The following is a 14933-nucleotide window of genomic DNA, read 5'->3' as shown; positions in this document are numbered from 1 at the left end:
ATCACTCTCACCCCAGACTGTTCAACATCTCAGATACACCTGACTGAGATGACTCAGAGACTGTGGTCACAGGAAACCGTTCCTGACAGAGAGCTGACGTCACTGCTATTTCACACGTCATAGTTTATCATTTTTATTTCATAAACCCTTCCCCGGGCTAATTACTACACAACAACAGTCCTTAAAATATAAGGGGCAAGGAGGAAGAGGGGAAAGTTTGTCTGGCATTAGGTTGACTCATACAATCAGTGTGCATGCCTTTCTCAGTAAAAGTAAGTAGTAGTTAAGAAAGAGAGCTCACCTCCAGCAGATGGCCAGTTAGAGGTCTCCATAAGATTTCTATTCTGTGCATATTAACTAGACCAGTTTCTAATAGTTTGGCAACAGCAAAAAGAGATGGTTCCTAAGAGGAAACATATTACATGTTGATATGGTAAAGAGAATTCTGAGATCTGACTGAATAAAATAACATCACTATGTCTAAATTATGACTAGTCCGTATATGTAAAGTTAGTAAATGCAACAGAACTTATTATCATGACAAGTCTTTTTGCTATCCCAGAACAGCTCCTAAAGTTACCCCCAAATTATACTGGCACAAAGTGTGAATAAATTACAGATCTTAGAGACCTACAAATCCAATTTTAAAAAATTCTATACTAACATTGTATAGTATTGAAAACATTTGCAACATGAAAATGTTTAATAGTATCTTTTTCTTCCCAATGGAAGCCATAAATTAAGCTACCCCAGGATTCTAAGACAACTGTGGCACAAGCTAATCATACGTACCTAAAGAATGTAGTAGAAAATTCATGTTTATGGAGAAATATGGCAGAAGGTTAAGACTGATGTCTACAAAGATTTAAATGCCTGATTATCTCATCTTGATTAGGCCACTGAATAGCTACATAGCTTATGTGAATTACAGTATCTACTGAAATTTTTAATGTGTAAAATGGAGATAATAGTATATAGACGAGATCTTGTCAGAAAGTACATGGTAAAAGCATATCTCCACAAGTGATGACTCCCTTCAACAAACAGGGTATACACACAATCATTGGCAGCATTTAATAGAACATATACCTGTCCTGGATTCATGCCTGAATAGTTTTACAAAATAAGTTTTAATTAATTTGAAGTTTTTTAAAAGCTCCATAAGTATTTCGATGGGTTTTTTCTAATACTGCAATAAATTAACCATGCAGGAATATGAACTTAGAAAAAGAGTTTAGTTTTAGATTTGTGCTTCAAACAGAAAAAGAGACATAATGAACAAGAGTTTAATCTAAAAAGAGAAAAAAAAAAACATGGTCATCTATATACTACATATATAAGAAACTGGCCCTTTAAAAATGAGTCTGTATCGCCAGTTAAACAGATGCACTTCCCTGAGCAGTAAGCATTCTTAATATCTGAGGGTTCTCACCAGGCAGTGGTGGTGCACACCTCTAATTTCAGCAGTCAGGAGGCAGAGGCAGGTGGGTCTATAAGTTCGAGGCCAGCCTGGTCTACTGAGCAAGTTCCTGAACAAACAAGGCTACACAGAAACCCTGTCTCAAAAAAACAAAAAGGATTTGAGTTTTCTTGAAGAACTCTAACAAATCCACTGGGAAGAAAGACCGGAGATGATAGTTCAGCACAACGAGAGCATCTTGCCCATGGAGGACATTTCTACAGTCTATCTTCTATACTTTTATTTTCAATCCACAGCCATCAATTCACTTTTAAATGAGAAACCTCTTATCTTCTTTAGACCACATAGTCAAATGTCAAACATGAAAACAAGCATGCTGTGTTTACCAAATAAATACAATTCACAAAGCACTGTAAAATTGCTTGTATTTCATTTGGTACTCTATTAAAATATTATAGTTTTATATTGAGATTGAATTTCAAGATGTAAGATTTTTCAAGATAATCAATAAACTGATTAGTTTACTATTGTAACTAATGTTATTCTTGCCTGGATTTGGAACAAAGAATACATTATTCTAAACACCTGAGTGTTCATGCAAATAACTAGATATATGATGCATAAAACCATACTCTAGTCTTTTTCTGTTTTCTATTTTTAGTTTTGTATGTGTATGGGTACTTGGCCTGCACATATGTCTGTTTATCAGGTGACTACAGTGCCTTAGTAGACTAGAAAAGAGAGTTTTGATCCCGATACTGGAGTTAACAATGGCTGTGAGCTGCTATGTGGGTGCCAGGAAGCAAAGCTGGGTCCTCCGGAAGAGCAGCCAACGCTCTTAACCTCTGAGCTAACTCTTTCGTCCCTAATAAAAACTATTGTTGCCTTGTTTTGTGGCCTCTCAAGTAGTCTAGGCTGACCTTGACATTATAAAGATTTAACTGACTATGACCTTGAACTTCTGATCTTGCTGCCTGTATCTTCTCTCAAGTGCAGGATTTAGGTGTGCATTGCCAATATCTGTTTTATGTGATGCTAAGGATCCAGCTCAGGGTCTCATGCACACTAGGCAAGCACTCTACCAACCGAGCTACTATTCAGCTCCAGGAAGAGAAGAGATGAGTCACATAAACCAAGATGACAAGCCACAGAGAACAGAAAGATGATTGAGAACTTTGAAGACAACATAGCTTGAGACTGTACAGTTATTATTAAAAAGCTGAATAGTCTTCATATATTTGGAAGTGATCAAACTATCCATATTTTTTAAATGTACAAAGGGGGCTGGAGAGGTGGCTCATTGATTAAGAGTGCTGGCTGCTCCTGCAGAGAAGTGAAATTTAGGTCCTAGAACCCACACTGGTGGCTCACCCTGTAATTCCAGGGGGATCTAAGACCTTCCGCCTCCAAGGGCACCTGAGCAAACGAATACATACATATGGTTTTTAAAATGTATATAGGACGTCATTCTGGTTTTTTTTTTTTTTTATAGTGCCACATGTCCATTAGACAAGCACCGTGAGTCACTCTCTCAGCTAGTAACTTATTTCTCATTTTCTTATTCACTTTTTTGGTGTTTACTTTTGTTGTGATGGAATCAAACCCTAAGCTTCCCACAGTGAGGGCAAGCACTTTACTACTGAATGAACAGTTCATTTAAAAAAGCAATTACTAAAATATGACTATGCTCAAATTTTCCTGTGCTTTACAAATGTTATAGAAAATATTTTGAATATACAAAGAAATGTTCTTGAACGCTAATATCAGAAGTACTGTTCTACACTTACTTGACAGAAGAGAAAGAAGTCCTATTCTACTTAATTAATGGACAATGAAAACGATTAATTGCAAGGTGAGGAGCATCACTCTCGTCAGAAGGAAACAATGAGCCTCTGATTTTCCATTCCCATGAAGGCAGCACAGCACACACAGCACAGCACAGCCACCGAAATCTGCCACACACTTTTCCTATCTGCAATCTTGCATTACCCAAATCATAAATGTCAAATACAACAAATACTATCAAGATGTTTTATGAAAGCTAGTTATAAAAACTGTGTTGCATTATTTGTAAAATACTAAGACTATTCAGCACATAAGAAAAAAGGGACATGATTTTAAATTCTACTATACACTTAGACCAATCACAAGCTACATCATGCCCTCTTTATTCCTCCTTCTACAAATGGTAAACACCAACAGGCCACTGCTACAATACACCAGTTCCACCAGTCAAACACTAAGGTCATTCATACACTGTGTAACCAAAGAGAAATGTAAACTACCACACCTTATTGTTTCCATAGGCCATATCCATTGCTTCTAGAGATAAGGAACAAAGTGCATTTATTAAATGATGCAAAGATACGTCATCAAGATACCTAAAATAAAAATGAAAAAGACAATTTCATCTCAAATATATAGCTAGGAACAATGTGGCTGTCAATTTAAAACCCAGACTTACTGTGAACTCTCAAACAGTCTTGAAAGTATGTTGGAAATCACTGGCAAATCTGTCATCACTGCTGTTGTCAGAACCTAAAGGAAGGATAAATTCAAATGTAAAGTGTGACTTTTGAAGAAGTGCCCACTGGATAGGAAGAGCTGTCACTTACTGTACTGGGTCCTTCTACAGCTCTTCCAGGCTTCAAGGCACCACCACCACTAGGCTTTAGTCCCAGAATCCACACAAGATGCTGAGAATTAAAACAAGTTTATAAAATTATAAAAATTCTAATAAAATAGCTAGCAATAAAAATTAAAATTAGCAAGTTTCTAATAATTAAAATGAAAATAATTAGTATCACTCATATAAAATAATTACAGCATGCAGAAGCAGTAGAACTTAGGGCATTATAAGTAGTCCATTACTTCCTAAAACATAAGCCTTTTATTTCTCCTCATCTTCTCCTTTTTCACACTATTAGGTGTATCTAGAGGACCCACAGGCACTGTGTATTTGTTAGCAGTCATAAACCTAGACTCTGACGCTACAACATACCTGAAGAGTTGCCAAAACAAGTTGCCAAGATGTTCCGAGAACAGCACCGTGACAGTGCGCCAAGTTAAGCAGCGTCCTCATACATTGGATGTTTTTGGAAGTCAGCTATATTGAAAAAGACAGATTTGCAGCAGCTGCTATAGAGTCTTAAAAATTAAAGCTTACAGATCAGCATGAATGCATTCAAAGATTGTCTTAAATAAAAACCAAGAATATTAAGAAAATAAGTTTGGATAGTTCCATAAAACACAAATTTGCCTAACTAAAAGTTGTGTTATCAGAGCTGGGGAAATGGTTGAGTAAAATGCTTGCCATGTAAGTGTGAGGGTTGGAGTTCAGATCCCCATAACCCACATACATGTTGGGAGGGCGTGTGACTTGCCTGTGACTCCAGCCATCGGGAGGTGGAGACAGGCCTACCTAGACTAACAGGAGAGCTAGGAACCCTGCATCAGACGGTGATGTGGAGCAGCAGAGGAAGGGCAGATGACGATGTTTGGCTTCTACACACAAACACATGTACACACTCACTGGCCTACACACATGTGCCAGCGTTTGTATATACATGTGAACACACACCACATAAACATGCACAAGAGAAGTTCCATTACTATGTTGGTTATGGGAATGACAAAAAAAATAGTTAACAAGTTTGTTCTGAAATATCCTTCAGGTAAAAGAAACTAAGTAATAATATTTGGAAAGAAAAAGAAAGAAAGAGTAGAATAGGCCTCACTGATTGTTCATCAGTAACCAAATTAACCCCCAACACCCTAATTGCATTACCATTACTGTCCCTTGAGGCTGGACCGCCAGAGGTTGACCCACTGCCACAACTTGCTGGTGGGACTCGCTGGATGGACTTATCATCATGACACTGTGGCCCTGGATAGAATAAGCTAGAACAAAAAGGAAAGACTTAATGCAAGATACCGCTTTTTGTTCTTTTAAGGTAACATTATATTGTAAAGTATTAATTTGAATAAAGCTCAACAGTAATAATTACACAGCAGTACTATTTATCCAGATGCATGCAAACATCTGAAAACTCCTAAGGTACAAAAAAGAAGCAAATATAAAGTAATTTTCTATATAAATTGTTAAAATGATGAAATTTGGTAGCTCATTTATAAGCAAAACAGAATTAGGACACATTAAATATTTTAAACATGTATCTATTTGTACTTTTCTAGTTAGAGCCAAATAAATTTTGAGTATGAAATCTGAGTATCAGATTAAATGTAATAAACCCAAGTGTTTTCAAAGTATTAGCCAAGAAAATAAGTTTTTGAAGGTTAGTGTAAGAACCACTAAGCCAAACAGAAAAACAGTGCCAGAATCACATTACTTTATCTGCATAGTTATTACTTAAAACCGCTATCGCTATATTCTTCCTCTCTCCACCCCTTTTTCAGTGAAGAGCAGAAAAGAGGCGTACTCCATGGGGCCACACTGGGTCCAATGACCCTAAGTCCCATCATCTCTCTTCCCTTTTAAAGAGATGAAAGAACTGCTTTAAGGGGCTGGAGAGATGACTCAGAGATGACGAGCTCTTGCTGCTCTTCCAGAGGTCCTGAGTTCAAATCCCAGCCACCACATGGTGGCTCACAACCTTCTATAATGAGATCTGGTGCCCTCTTCTGGCAGGCAGGCAAGAATACAGTATACATAATAAATACACCTTCAAAAAAAAGAAAGGAAAAAAAAAAGAACTGTTATAGCCAGATGGTGGTGGTGCACGCCTTTAATGCCGCACTTGAGAAGCAGATGCAGGTAGATCTCTGAGGTCAAGGCCAGCCTGGTCTACAGAGTGAGTTCCAGGACAGTTACACAGAGAAACCCTGTCTTGAAGAAAAAAACAAAAAACAACAACAACAACAACAACAACAACAACAAAAAAAAAAACTAACAAACTATTTTAAAGAGGTGGACAGAATGGAGAGGCAGGAAAATAGTAACACAATCAATGCACAGGACAGCAGAGGCCTGAACTCGGAAGTCCTATCGTCCTTTCTCTGCAGTGTCATCCCGCTGGACGGAGAGAAAGCTGCACGGCTGAATTCTTACATTTATTGGAAAGTGTAGCTGCAGTGGTGGCATTCAATACGGTCAGAGCATAATGTGGAGGCAAGGAGCCTTTGCAGATGGCGGTGATAAAGGCGTCCCTTGACGTGACAAGGCCCAGTCTTCCACACAGAGCGGCCATAGTCAGTTCAGCTTTTAAAATATTCTCAGTGGCAGCCTCATCTGTGCTGAAAAGATAAGGCATTTTGTTTATCCGATTAATTTATTTTAAGTTACACTTTAAAACATGATGTGGGCTTACATAGTCAGTGAGGTTTTAAGAAAAACTAAAACCAATATACTTAGGATGGAACTTTACCCAATTAGCCTAATATCTAAAAAACTGAACTCTGTAGTGTAATGCATACTTAGTTGGAAAAAAAAGATAGAGAACTTAAAGATTTAACTAAAAATATTAAGCATTTTATTTATTTATTTATTTGGAGACAGGGTCTGTAGTCCAGGATGGCGTCAAACTCAGTGCAATTCAGCTTCCTCAATCTTCTAAGTGTTGGGACCACAGGCATGAACCACCACCCCTGCATCAAGTATCTTAAAACCAGTTCATTCTGAGAGAAGTATCAAGCAAATTGTCATCTTTGCAAAAGCAGTGGCAAGGCTCGGCATGATACAAGTGTCCTGTAATTTGAAAATGTACTTTTGACTAAAGCATTGTGACAATTCCAGTGGGAGTTCAGAGCAAACATGGGCTCCAAGAGGGAGTGACAAAGAGTGACATTCTTAAAGAAATGTTGAGGTGATGACAATGTTAATCATCCTGATTCTACCATGGCAGTGTGCGCATAAATTATAATACTGCACATGAAATGAAAAATGGGCAACAAAGCTCTAATCATACAGAAAACTACAGACAGGAAATAAATTCTCTGGACAAATGAAATTTAGTGTTGGTTTTAACTGCAATGACTTAATACCTGGCATCGAGCAGGAGCGAGAGAGCAGCGAGAAGACCACACCAGCAGGCACTCACCATCTCTTCCCACACGGCTCTACTAACTTCAAAAGAAATACAACACTCAATCATGTTATACCTGCCACAGTGAACTGTCAATCTATAAAACTCAACAGTCTAGTAACAGCTTAGTTATTAGACACCAAACACTAATATTTAAAATACCCAAAGAACAAAAATATAGAAGCTGTGATAGTTTCATAATAAAAAACTCTTAAAGTTGTTTAAAAATATTCATTACAAGATACTTCAATACCTCATTTAACCAATACCTTTTTAAAAAATACATAATGTCATTTCCTCTTCCCTAAGCCTTCAATAGACCAAACTGTCCTCTGTGTGATCAGCTGGAAATCAGTGCAGAGTACTGTCTGGAATATCTGCTCGGCTAGAACACTGTTACATCTGCTGAGTATCCAGCAAGTAAACACAGGAATAAAATGCCACTGGGTACCTCCTTGTTGGAGATGGGATTTAGAAATATATAAAGTTAAAATTGATCATGTAGAAATGAATCAGGAGCCGGGCAGTGGTGACGCACGCCATCCCAGCACTCAAGAGGCAGAGACAGGCAGATCTCTGTGAGTTTGAGGCCAGCCTGGTCTACAAGAGCTAGTTCCAGGACAGGCTCCAAAGCTACAGAGAAACCTTGTCTCAATAAAAAACAAAAAAGAAAAAAAGAAATGAATGAGGACTACAGAGGCTGGGGCGATGCTTTTATGTAAGGAAGCAGACGTTTTTCAAATCCAGACTTGCGGTATGTGTGCCTCTTCACCAAGAAGCAAGAAGGACATCTCCTGCCCATATGCCAGTCTCAGTACTATCCCAGGGCGCCTTGGAAACTGACTGACACCTGGCCTGAACAAGAAATACCTGAGATGAGGGTAGAACATCCAGCAGTGTTACACGCAAGGGTACCAAGAGAGCATCAGAAATGTCAAAAGAACACCGCCCAGCTTCACAAGCCTTTTCTGAGCACCGCACCAAAACCAATGGCAACTGAATGTAATTCTTTGGAATCAATAAAAATCCAGCTTTATTCCAAAGTGAGAATTTCCAAAAATGATACAAATGGATAGTTTTGCTTCCACACATACTGATAAATCAAATCTGTAGCTAAATTAAACACAGTAAGTGCCCTGTGCTAATCTTAGAAATGAATAAACCAATTTGGGATATATCCTTCTAAAATTTCAAGGTCATATAAAACCAGAACTAAAGAACTGTGTTCTACAGTGCAGGAAAATATTCATATATAGCAATAAATTAAAAAAAAACAAGGAACCACAAGGAAAAACACTGTGACAACCGGCAAAAATCTGTATGATCAGGGCTTAGATGAAATATTGGATTGACCCTAATTTCTGCTAGTAACTGCATCAGAATGGGGAGAACTATAATCAGTTCTAGAAATGAATATACAAATATTAAGGGGTAGTGGGACATCCTGTCTAGAACCTAATCTTAAATATTTCAATGGTGTGGGAGGTCATTCTGTATATGTGTTGCTTTTATTGGTTAATGAATAAAGAAACTGCCTTGGCCTGTGATAGGCTAGGCAGGGGGAAAACAAACTGAATGCTGGGAGTAAAAAGGTGGAGTCGCAGAGACACCATGGAGCCTCCAGAGGGAAAAGACAAAAGATGCAAGCTGCCACCCAGAACCTTGCTGGTAGGCCACGAACCTCATGGTAAAATATAAAGTAATAGAAATGTGTTAATTTAAGAGATAAGAGTGAGATAGAAATATGCATTCGCTAACAGGCCAAGCAGTGCTGTAACTAATACAGTTTCTGTGTGATTGTTTTGGTTCTGGGCAGCTAGAAATGAACAAGTGGTCTCTCCCAACAGATCAGAAAAGAAGATAATAGTATGTATACAAATAAAGAGGAAAGTAATACCAACATGATAAAGTGTTTGTTAATAACTGGGCAGTAAGAGCAAATGATAACACAGGAACATCTCTCTATATTCTGCCTAAACTTCAAAGTACTGAGAAGTAACCAAGGCAGGCAGAGAATCATAGCATACCTGTCTCCTTATCTGCCGGGTCCGACACTGACTGCACGCCCCGCTGTTCTGATGACTCAGAGTGCGCTTCTTCAACGACAGCAGGACACTCCGTTTCAGCCTCTCCCAACTCTCCTTCTATCATAGTGGTGATTCCACGGACAAGATCCAATAGACAGTGGAAAGCCACAGACATGGCATAGCCTTCTGGTATGGTTGGGGGTTCAACTTTGTCCAGCATTTCTAGGCTGAAATCACACACACACAAAAAATTAAGGCATTAATGAGAAGACACAGGAAAGAAAACATAAAAAGCTATTTCCATAAGTTGTAGACTCTAAAAAAACAAAAATAAAGGGATATTCCTGAGCTTGCTTGATTCGGAAAAGGATTCCCTTCCGTGTTTTAAACTGATTAGAGGGGCTGAAGATGGCTCAGGGGATAAAGGCACTCGCTGCCAAGTCTGATGATCTGAGTTTGATCCCCTGATCCACATGATGAAGGAGGAAACTGACTCCTGCAAGCTGTGTCTAATCTCCACACATGTGTTATGGTGCATACATGTGTGCACACACATACAATAAATGTATTTTTTAACGTAAAAAATTATTATAAAAATGAAGGCCTGACTGCTACCATAACTTCTTTTTGAGATGTGCTGATATCTTCACTATTTTTGATATGCAATATAAACGCTAACATAAAATATATTAAAACAGTACAATGCTTCTCAAACTCTTACTTTTAAGATAAAGTGTCATAAAAGATAAAATAATAAAACAAAATAACCTACGAAGAGGAAGATGATTTTACGTCAGAGAAAATATAACTAAGACATCCAGGTCACTAGTGACCTCAGAGACAGCCAATGTGCAAATAACACTGAGGGACATCTGTGTCGAGTTCAAATCTAGTACATAGGAGGAATTGTTCACAAGGCAAGACAATAAATCTTATGTTCTAAATTAGGACAAATGAGGAATTATGGTTCTAAATCCATCCAAATGGTTACTTCTCAAGCTAACAACACAAAGAATGAGTAATTCAACTGGAAAGAATTAATGACATTGGGCTAATTATACTCACACCCAGAGAAAAAGAGACGTTAGAGCCTACCTCTTGTATATGAAACTAGCTCAAAATAAATCAATATAAATATAAAAGAAACTACAAAACTCCTAGGGACATAGGCATAAACCTTCATAAGATTATGCTATATTTAGATATAATACCCCCACCAAAAAAAACAGTCAAAAAATGAGGTGAAATGACTCTGTCCAAATTTCCTGTGCTCTGCAGCAGGAAAAGGGGAGCTTACAGAGCAGCAGCTCCCGCAGACCCTGTGGACAACAGAGCCCTAGAATACATGTCCTTCTAGTCTGCTCTTTTTGCTGCAATAAAACATGATGACTGGAAATAACCAGAAGAGAAAAGGATCTCACTGACTTCTTAAACATTGAAAATACTTTTTCTCACACACAGAGTCCTGAAATTCAGCTATACAACAACTTTCATCTCATATATTGGAGAAATTAGTTTAAAGAAAGATGAATTTGCCAAAAGGGAATTTAATTCTGGAAGAGCTATATCCAAGAGGTCTAAAAATCAAGTCATATAGTTAACTAAGAAGCTACATAAACAACCGAGTCAATTCTTAGGTAAATAAATTCATATTTCTGCTTTATAATGCTATACACAGAAAAAAAAAAACAAAATTTAGTCCTGTTTAGAATCCTTAAAACAAAAGAAAGAAAGCTCCAAAATGTATAAGCAACATTAATATAATCTGGACAGAAGTATTTTAAAGTTAAATATTATCATCAGTAGTGTCATTTATTATAAAGCAATGTTGACACTACTTACTAGGTGGCTTTCGCACTGCCTTGGACTGTAATAGTCAGGATAGGTATCCAAGCTCCTCTGTACTCAAATGCTGGCAGCAGAGTCACACCTCCACCAATCCCCACCATTCCTGAGCTGGCTGGCGCTGAGACTGGGCCACCAGCATTATTGTTTCCTATTAAACAAGGAGGAAAAGCAAAGATACCAATTTATTGGTTGGTTGTAAGTCAATAAATTCCAACACCTACTCAGACTTAAAGACTATGCTATGAAAACAAGATGTTCATAATTCTCTTTTACCCAGAGAGCCTATTCCTTTACAACAATTTTTTTAAACATAAAAGTTATTAGAGAGCCTATGCAGTTAGGTCTATTGGTAAAGTGTTGGTCACATAAGCACGAGGACCTGAGTTTGCTCCCCAGTACCATATAAGATTTATACGCATATCTCAAAGAAAATAGTGCATGTTAGGTTATACTGAACCATAATAAATGAACAAACCCCAGCAACTCAACAGAGCAGCTCCAATATGAATAAACTGATGGATATACAGAGGAGTGCCTGAGTTTGCACCCCAATACCCACAAAACACCTGGGCTTGGTGATGCACACTTACAACCCCAGCACTGGGGAGACAGAAATTGGCAGATCCCAGCGGTGCTAACCTGCCAGCCCCACCTGCTCAATGAGCCCCAGGTCCCAGTAAAACAAAAATGTCTCAAAATACAAGATGGACAGTCCTGGGAAATGACAAGGTTGACCTCTGGCCTACATACACACACGAGTCTGTGCCTGCACATATATGAACACATACGCAGTTCTAAGAACAAACACAAATTTTTAATACTCTTAAGAGCTAAAAGGCCATTCATCAGGTAGTTCAAAGTAGCAGTGAAAACACACAGAAGGAAAGAGAAGCCATACACTGATTTCCAAACAAACTCAAATCATGCAAGACAACTTCTATTAAGAGATTAAAAGACATCCTAAGGGTTAAATGTCCAGACTCCTTAAAAGGATCCAACAAAGACTTTTTCAAAAATAAAGATAGCATCTAAACTTTTACCCTATGTAATCAGAGAAAATAAAAGTATATCAGAGAAGAATATCTATTCTGAAAAAGAAAATAAACTAGTTTGCTGTGGTATGGTCAAATATTTCTTTAATATTTAAAAACTCTTTGCTCTCAGCACACTCAGGTGTTTCAAGTTTGTATAGACAAAAGACTTCTCTCCTAACGGTGAGTACTGGAAATGGAGGGAGAAAATGAAGACAAATCTGAGCACAATGTTACCAGCTTGGTTGGCTGCAGCAGGGTTTCCAGTAGGAGGGACAAGAAACAAAGATTGGATAAAAGACCCCAGCGCGTTCACAATGTCGCGGAAGACCTTGGTGGAATGCTGCTTCATGTCGTACGACTGACAAAATGACCTGTGAAGAAATTTTAAACATTCTGGGAAAGGCATTTGACTGTATTATAATATTCACATTTTATATAGTAAATATAAATGATTGCTACTATTACAATCCTATATTTGGTGTCATCCATCACACCGGAGTGGTTTCTCTAATTTGGATAGAGACAAGGGTTTAGATTCAACTCAGAAAGAAACAACAACAAAAAAAGAAAGAAAGAAAGAAAGAAAGAAAGAAAGAAAGAAAGAAAGAAAGAAAGAAAAGAAAAGAAAAGAAAAGAAATACTGGCTGTATTTGCTTAGCAGATGATGGCAATCATTACCCATGTGCTTGACTCTCCCAGCTCTTTCCCAAGCTTCCACCTGGTGTGGCAAACACACAAACACCATTTTCTTTAAGAAGCATCACTAACTCTTACAAATAGGTACCCTGCTCTTCTAAACTCAGCAGTGATCAAGCTAGTCATCTGACAGAACACTTTACCTTAACAAGTGAGGCTGCACACAGAGCCTGTGTATCGATTCCACGGCAACAGCTCGAAGCCACTGTGGCTTATCTGCATCCAGGAACTTGACCAGCAGTGACAGAAATATTTCACACTCGGTTACCTAAAAAGAACAGGAGTTTAAACATTTCGTTGAGTCAAAAGAAATGATAATAATGTTGTCAAATCACCTTAACTGGGATAAAACGGTGAATAAGAAGAGTTAGCTGGAAACGGCTGCAGCTTCTCGAACATCTTTCTGCAGTACTGATGAGCTCCAACCCTTGGCTTTGGAAAACGTGATACACATCTTGTCTCTAGTCCTACAAACTGCTCGCAGATGTATGATCTGCACCTCAGTAACACTCTACATGTTATACACTGGATTCCTAGAAAGCAAAGAGGCAGTTTGGTATGATGGTGCCAGCCTGGGTTACAACAGCAAGACCGTCTCAAAAAACAAAACAAAACAAGAATGGAAAAACAATGAGAAACCTGCAGCAGCTGATGGACGCACAGACACAGGCAGGTGAGGCACATAGCACAGGGCCTAGTGCTTTAGCCAACGCAGACTGTATTATTAACAACTTCTCTATATAATAAACAATGGCTAAAGCATACCATCCATGATTTACCGAGTGACAAACAAAATGAACCAGGATAAAAGTAAATGAACTACTCCTGTGACTTACCTGTCAAGTAAACAGCAGGAACTATGGAAGGTAGAACGAAGCTGACTTTGAGATTACTAAATCAAATGGATTCCTCATGAGTGCAGCTAGTAACTGCATGTTTCAGCTGTGGATGCCCCAAAATGAGGCAAGAAACTGGGGAAATAAAGTAGCCTTCAAGATTTTAGCCTCAACAATCAGGAAAGAGAGACAGTTAGATCTCTTCATATCTAATTCTAAAACAGCCAGAAATACATAAAGAGACTGTGATTCTAATAAAGTATTTTAGAGCCACGCCTTAGCTACTGTTGTTTTCTAATGCCTTCCAGTATCTTTATTAGGTGCTTTAAAAAAGTAGGATGTAACCATAAGGATAAGAGAAGCAACTTCCCAAGAAATGGAAGGAGAAAAAAAAGGGGGGGCGGGTAGATTATTATGATAGAAAAAAAAAGAGTAGATTATCAAATCTACTTTAATAGAAAAAAAACAACAGTTAATCTCAAAATATTTTCCATTGGTATGGATTTTGGTTTATTGATACAAATTTAAAGTTAATCTTGTTATATGTATATCTCTACTCTTGTTTAAGGTATTATGTTTATACAACTCATTTAAAAATGTAATATATAACTAAGAAATACAGATTAATAGTCATCTATAATAGTCAAACTTATAGTCATCTTAGGTATACAGAGATATATTTCAGATAGATAGGTATTCTTCAAACATTTCAAAGACCTACAGAATATGGCATTTAAAATGTTTTAATAACTTAGACTTTTCATGACAATCTGCTTCTGACAGTACCAATGTATCCAGAGAAGAAGAAAAGGCACTGAAGAAACTCCCTATGGAGTTTTTTCTCGATGGCAAAAGCTAGCCATATGTGCAAAGAAACTGCCCTTGCCTCATTTGCTGAAAGTTACTGTCCAAACTGGACAAGCAGGACACAAGATATACAACTATCAAACTTTGCTAAGACAAAGCAGGATGGTCCTTTCAGAATTCCCTGCTTCACAGGAAAGTTTGTCAAATATAGTAGGCCTGTAGGC

The 14933-nt window shown here is 37.9% G+C and overlaps 1 protein-coding gene across 3 annotated transcripts in view; it reads right to left on the bottom strand.

Annotated features, from left to right (window-relative positions):
• Positions 1 to 14933, bottom strand: part of Mon2 (MON2 homolog, regulator of endosome-to-Golgi trafficking) — a 75406-nt gene that overhangs the window by 31034 nt on the left and 29439 nt on the right. For all 3 annotated transcript variants that reach the window (XM_057758258.1, XM_057758259.1, XM_057758260.1), the window contains 12 exons: positions 13210 to 13334; positions 12605 to 12741; positions 11331 to 11484; positions 9489 to 9715; positions 7421 to 7502; positions 6489 to 6673; positions 5208 to 5320; positions 4422 to 4526; positions 4036 to 4116; positions 3885 to 3958; positions 3711 to 3801; positions 302 to 403 (listed from right to left, as the gene is read on the bottom strand). In XM_057758258.1, coding sequence (XP_057614241.1) covers positions 302 to 403; positions 3711 to 3801; positions 3885 to 3958; positions 4036 to 4116; positions 4422 to 4526; positions 5208 to 5320; positions 6489 to 6673; positions 7421 to 7502; positions 9489 to 9715; positions 11331 to 11484; positions 12605 to 12741; positions 13210 to 13334 — 1476 coding nt within the window. The remainder of the gene's footprint in view (positions 1 to 301; positions 404 to 3710; positions 3802 to 3884; positions 3959 to 4035; positions 4117 to 4421; positions 4527 to 5207; positions 5321 to 6488; positions 6674 to 7420; positions 7503 to 9488; positions 9716 to 11330; positions 11485 to 12604; positions 12742 to 13209; positions 13335 to 14933) is intronic.

Source organism: Chionomys nivalis, chromosome 25, assembly GCF_950005125.1.
Source record: "Chionomys nivalis chromosome 25, mChiNiv1.1, whole genome shotgun sequence".
Classification (NCBI taxonomy): domain Eukaryota; kingdom Metazoa; phylum Chordata; class Mammalia; order Rodentia; family Cricetidae; genus Chionomys; species Chionomys nivalis.
This window is presented reverse-complemented; position numbering and strand designations above follow the sequence as displayed.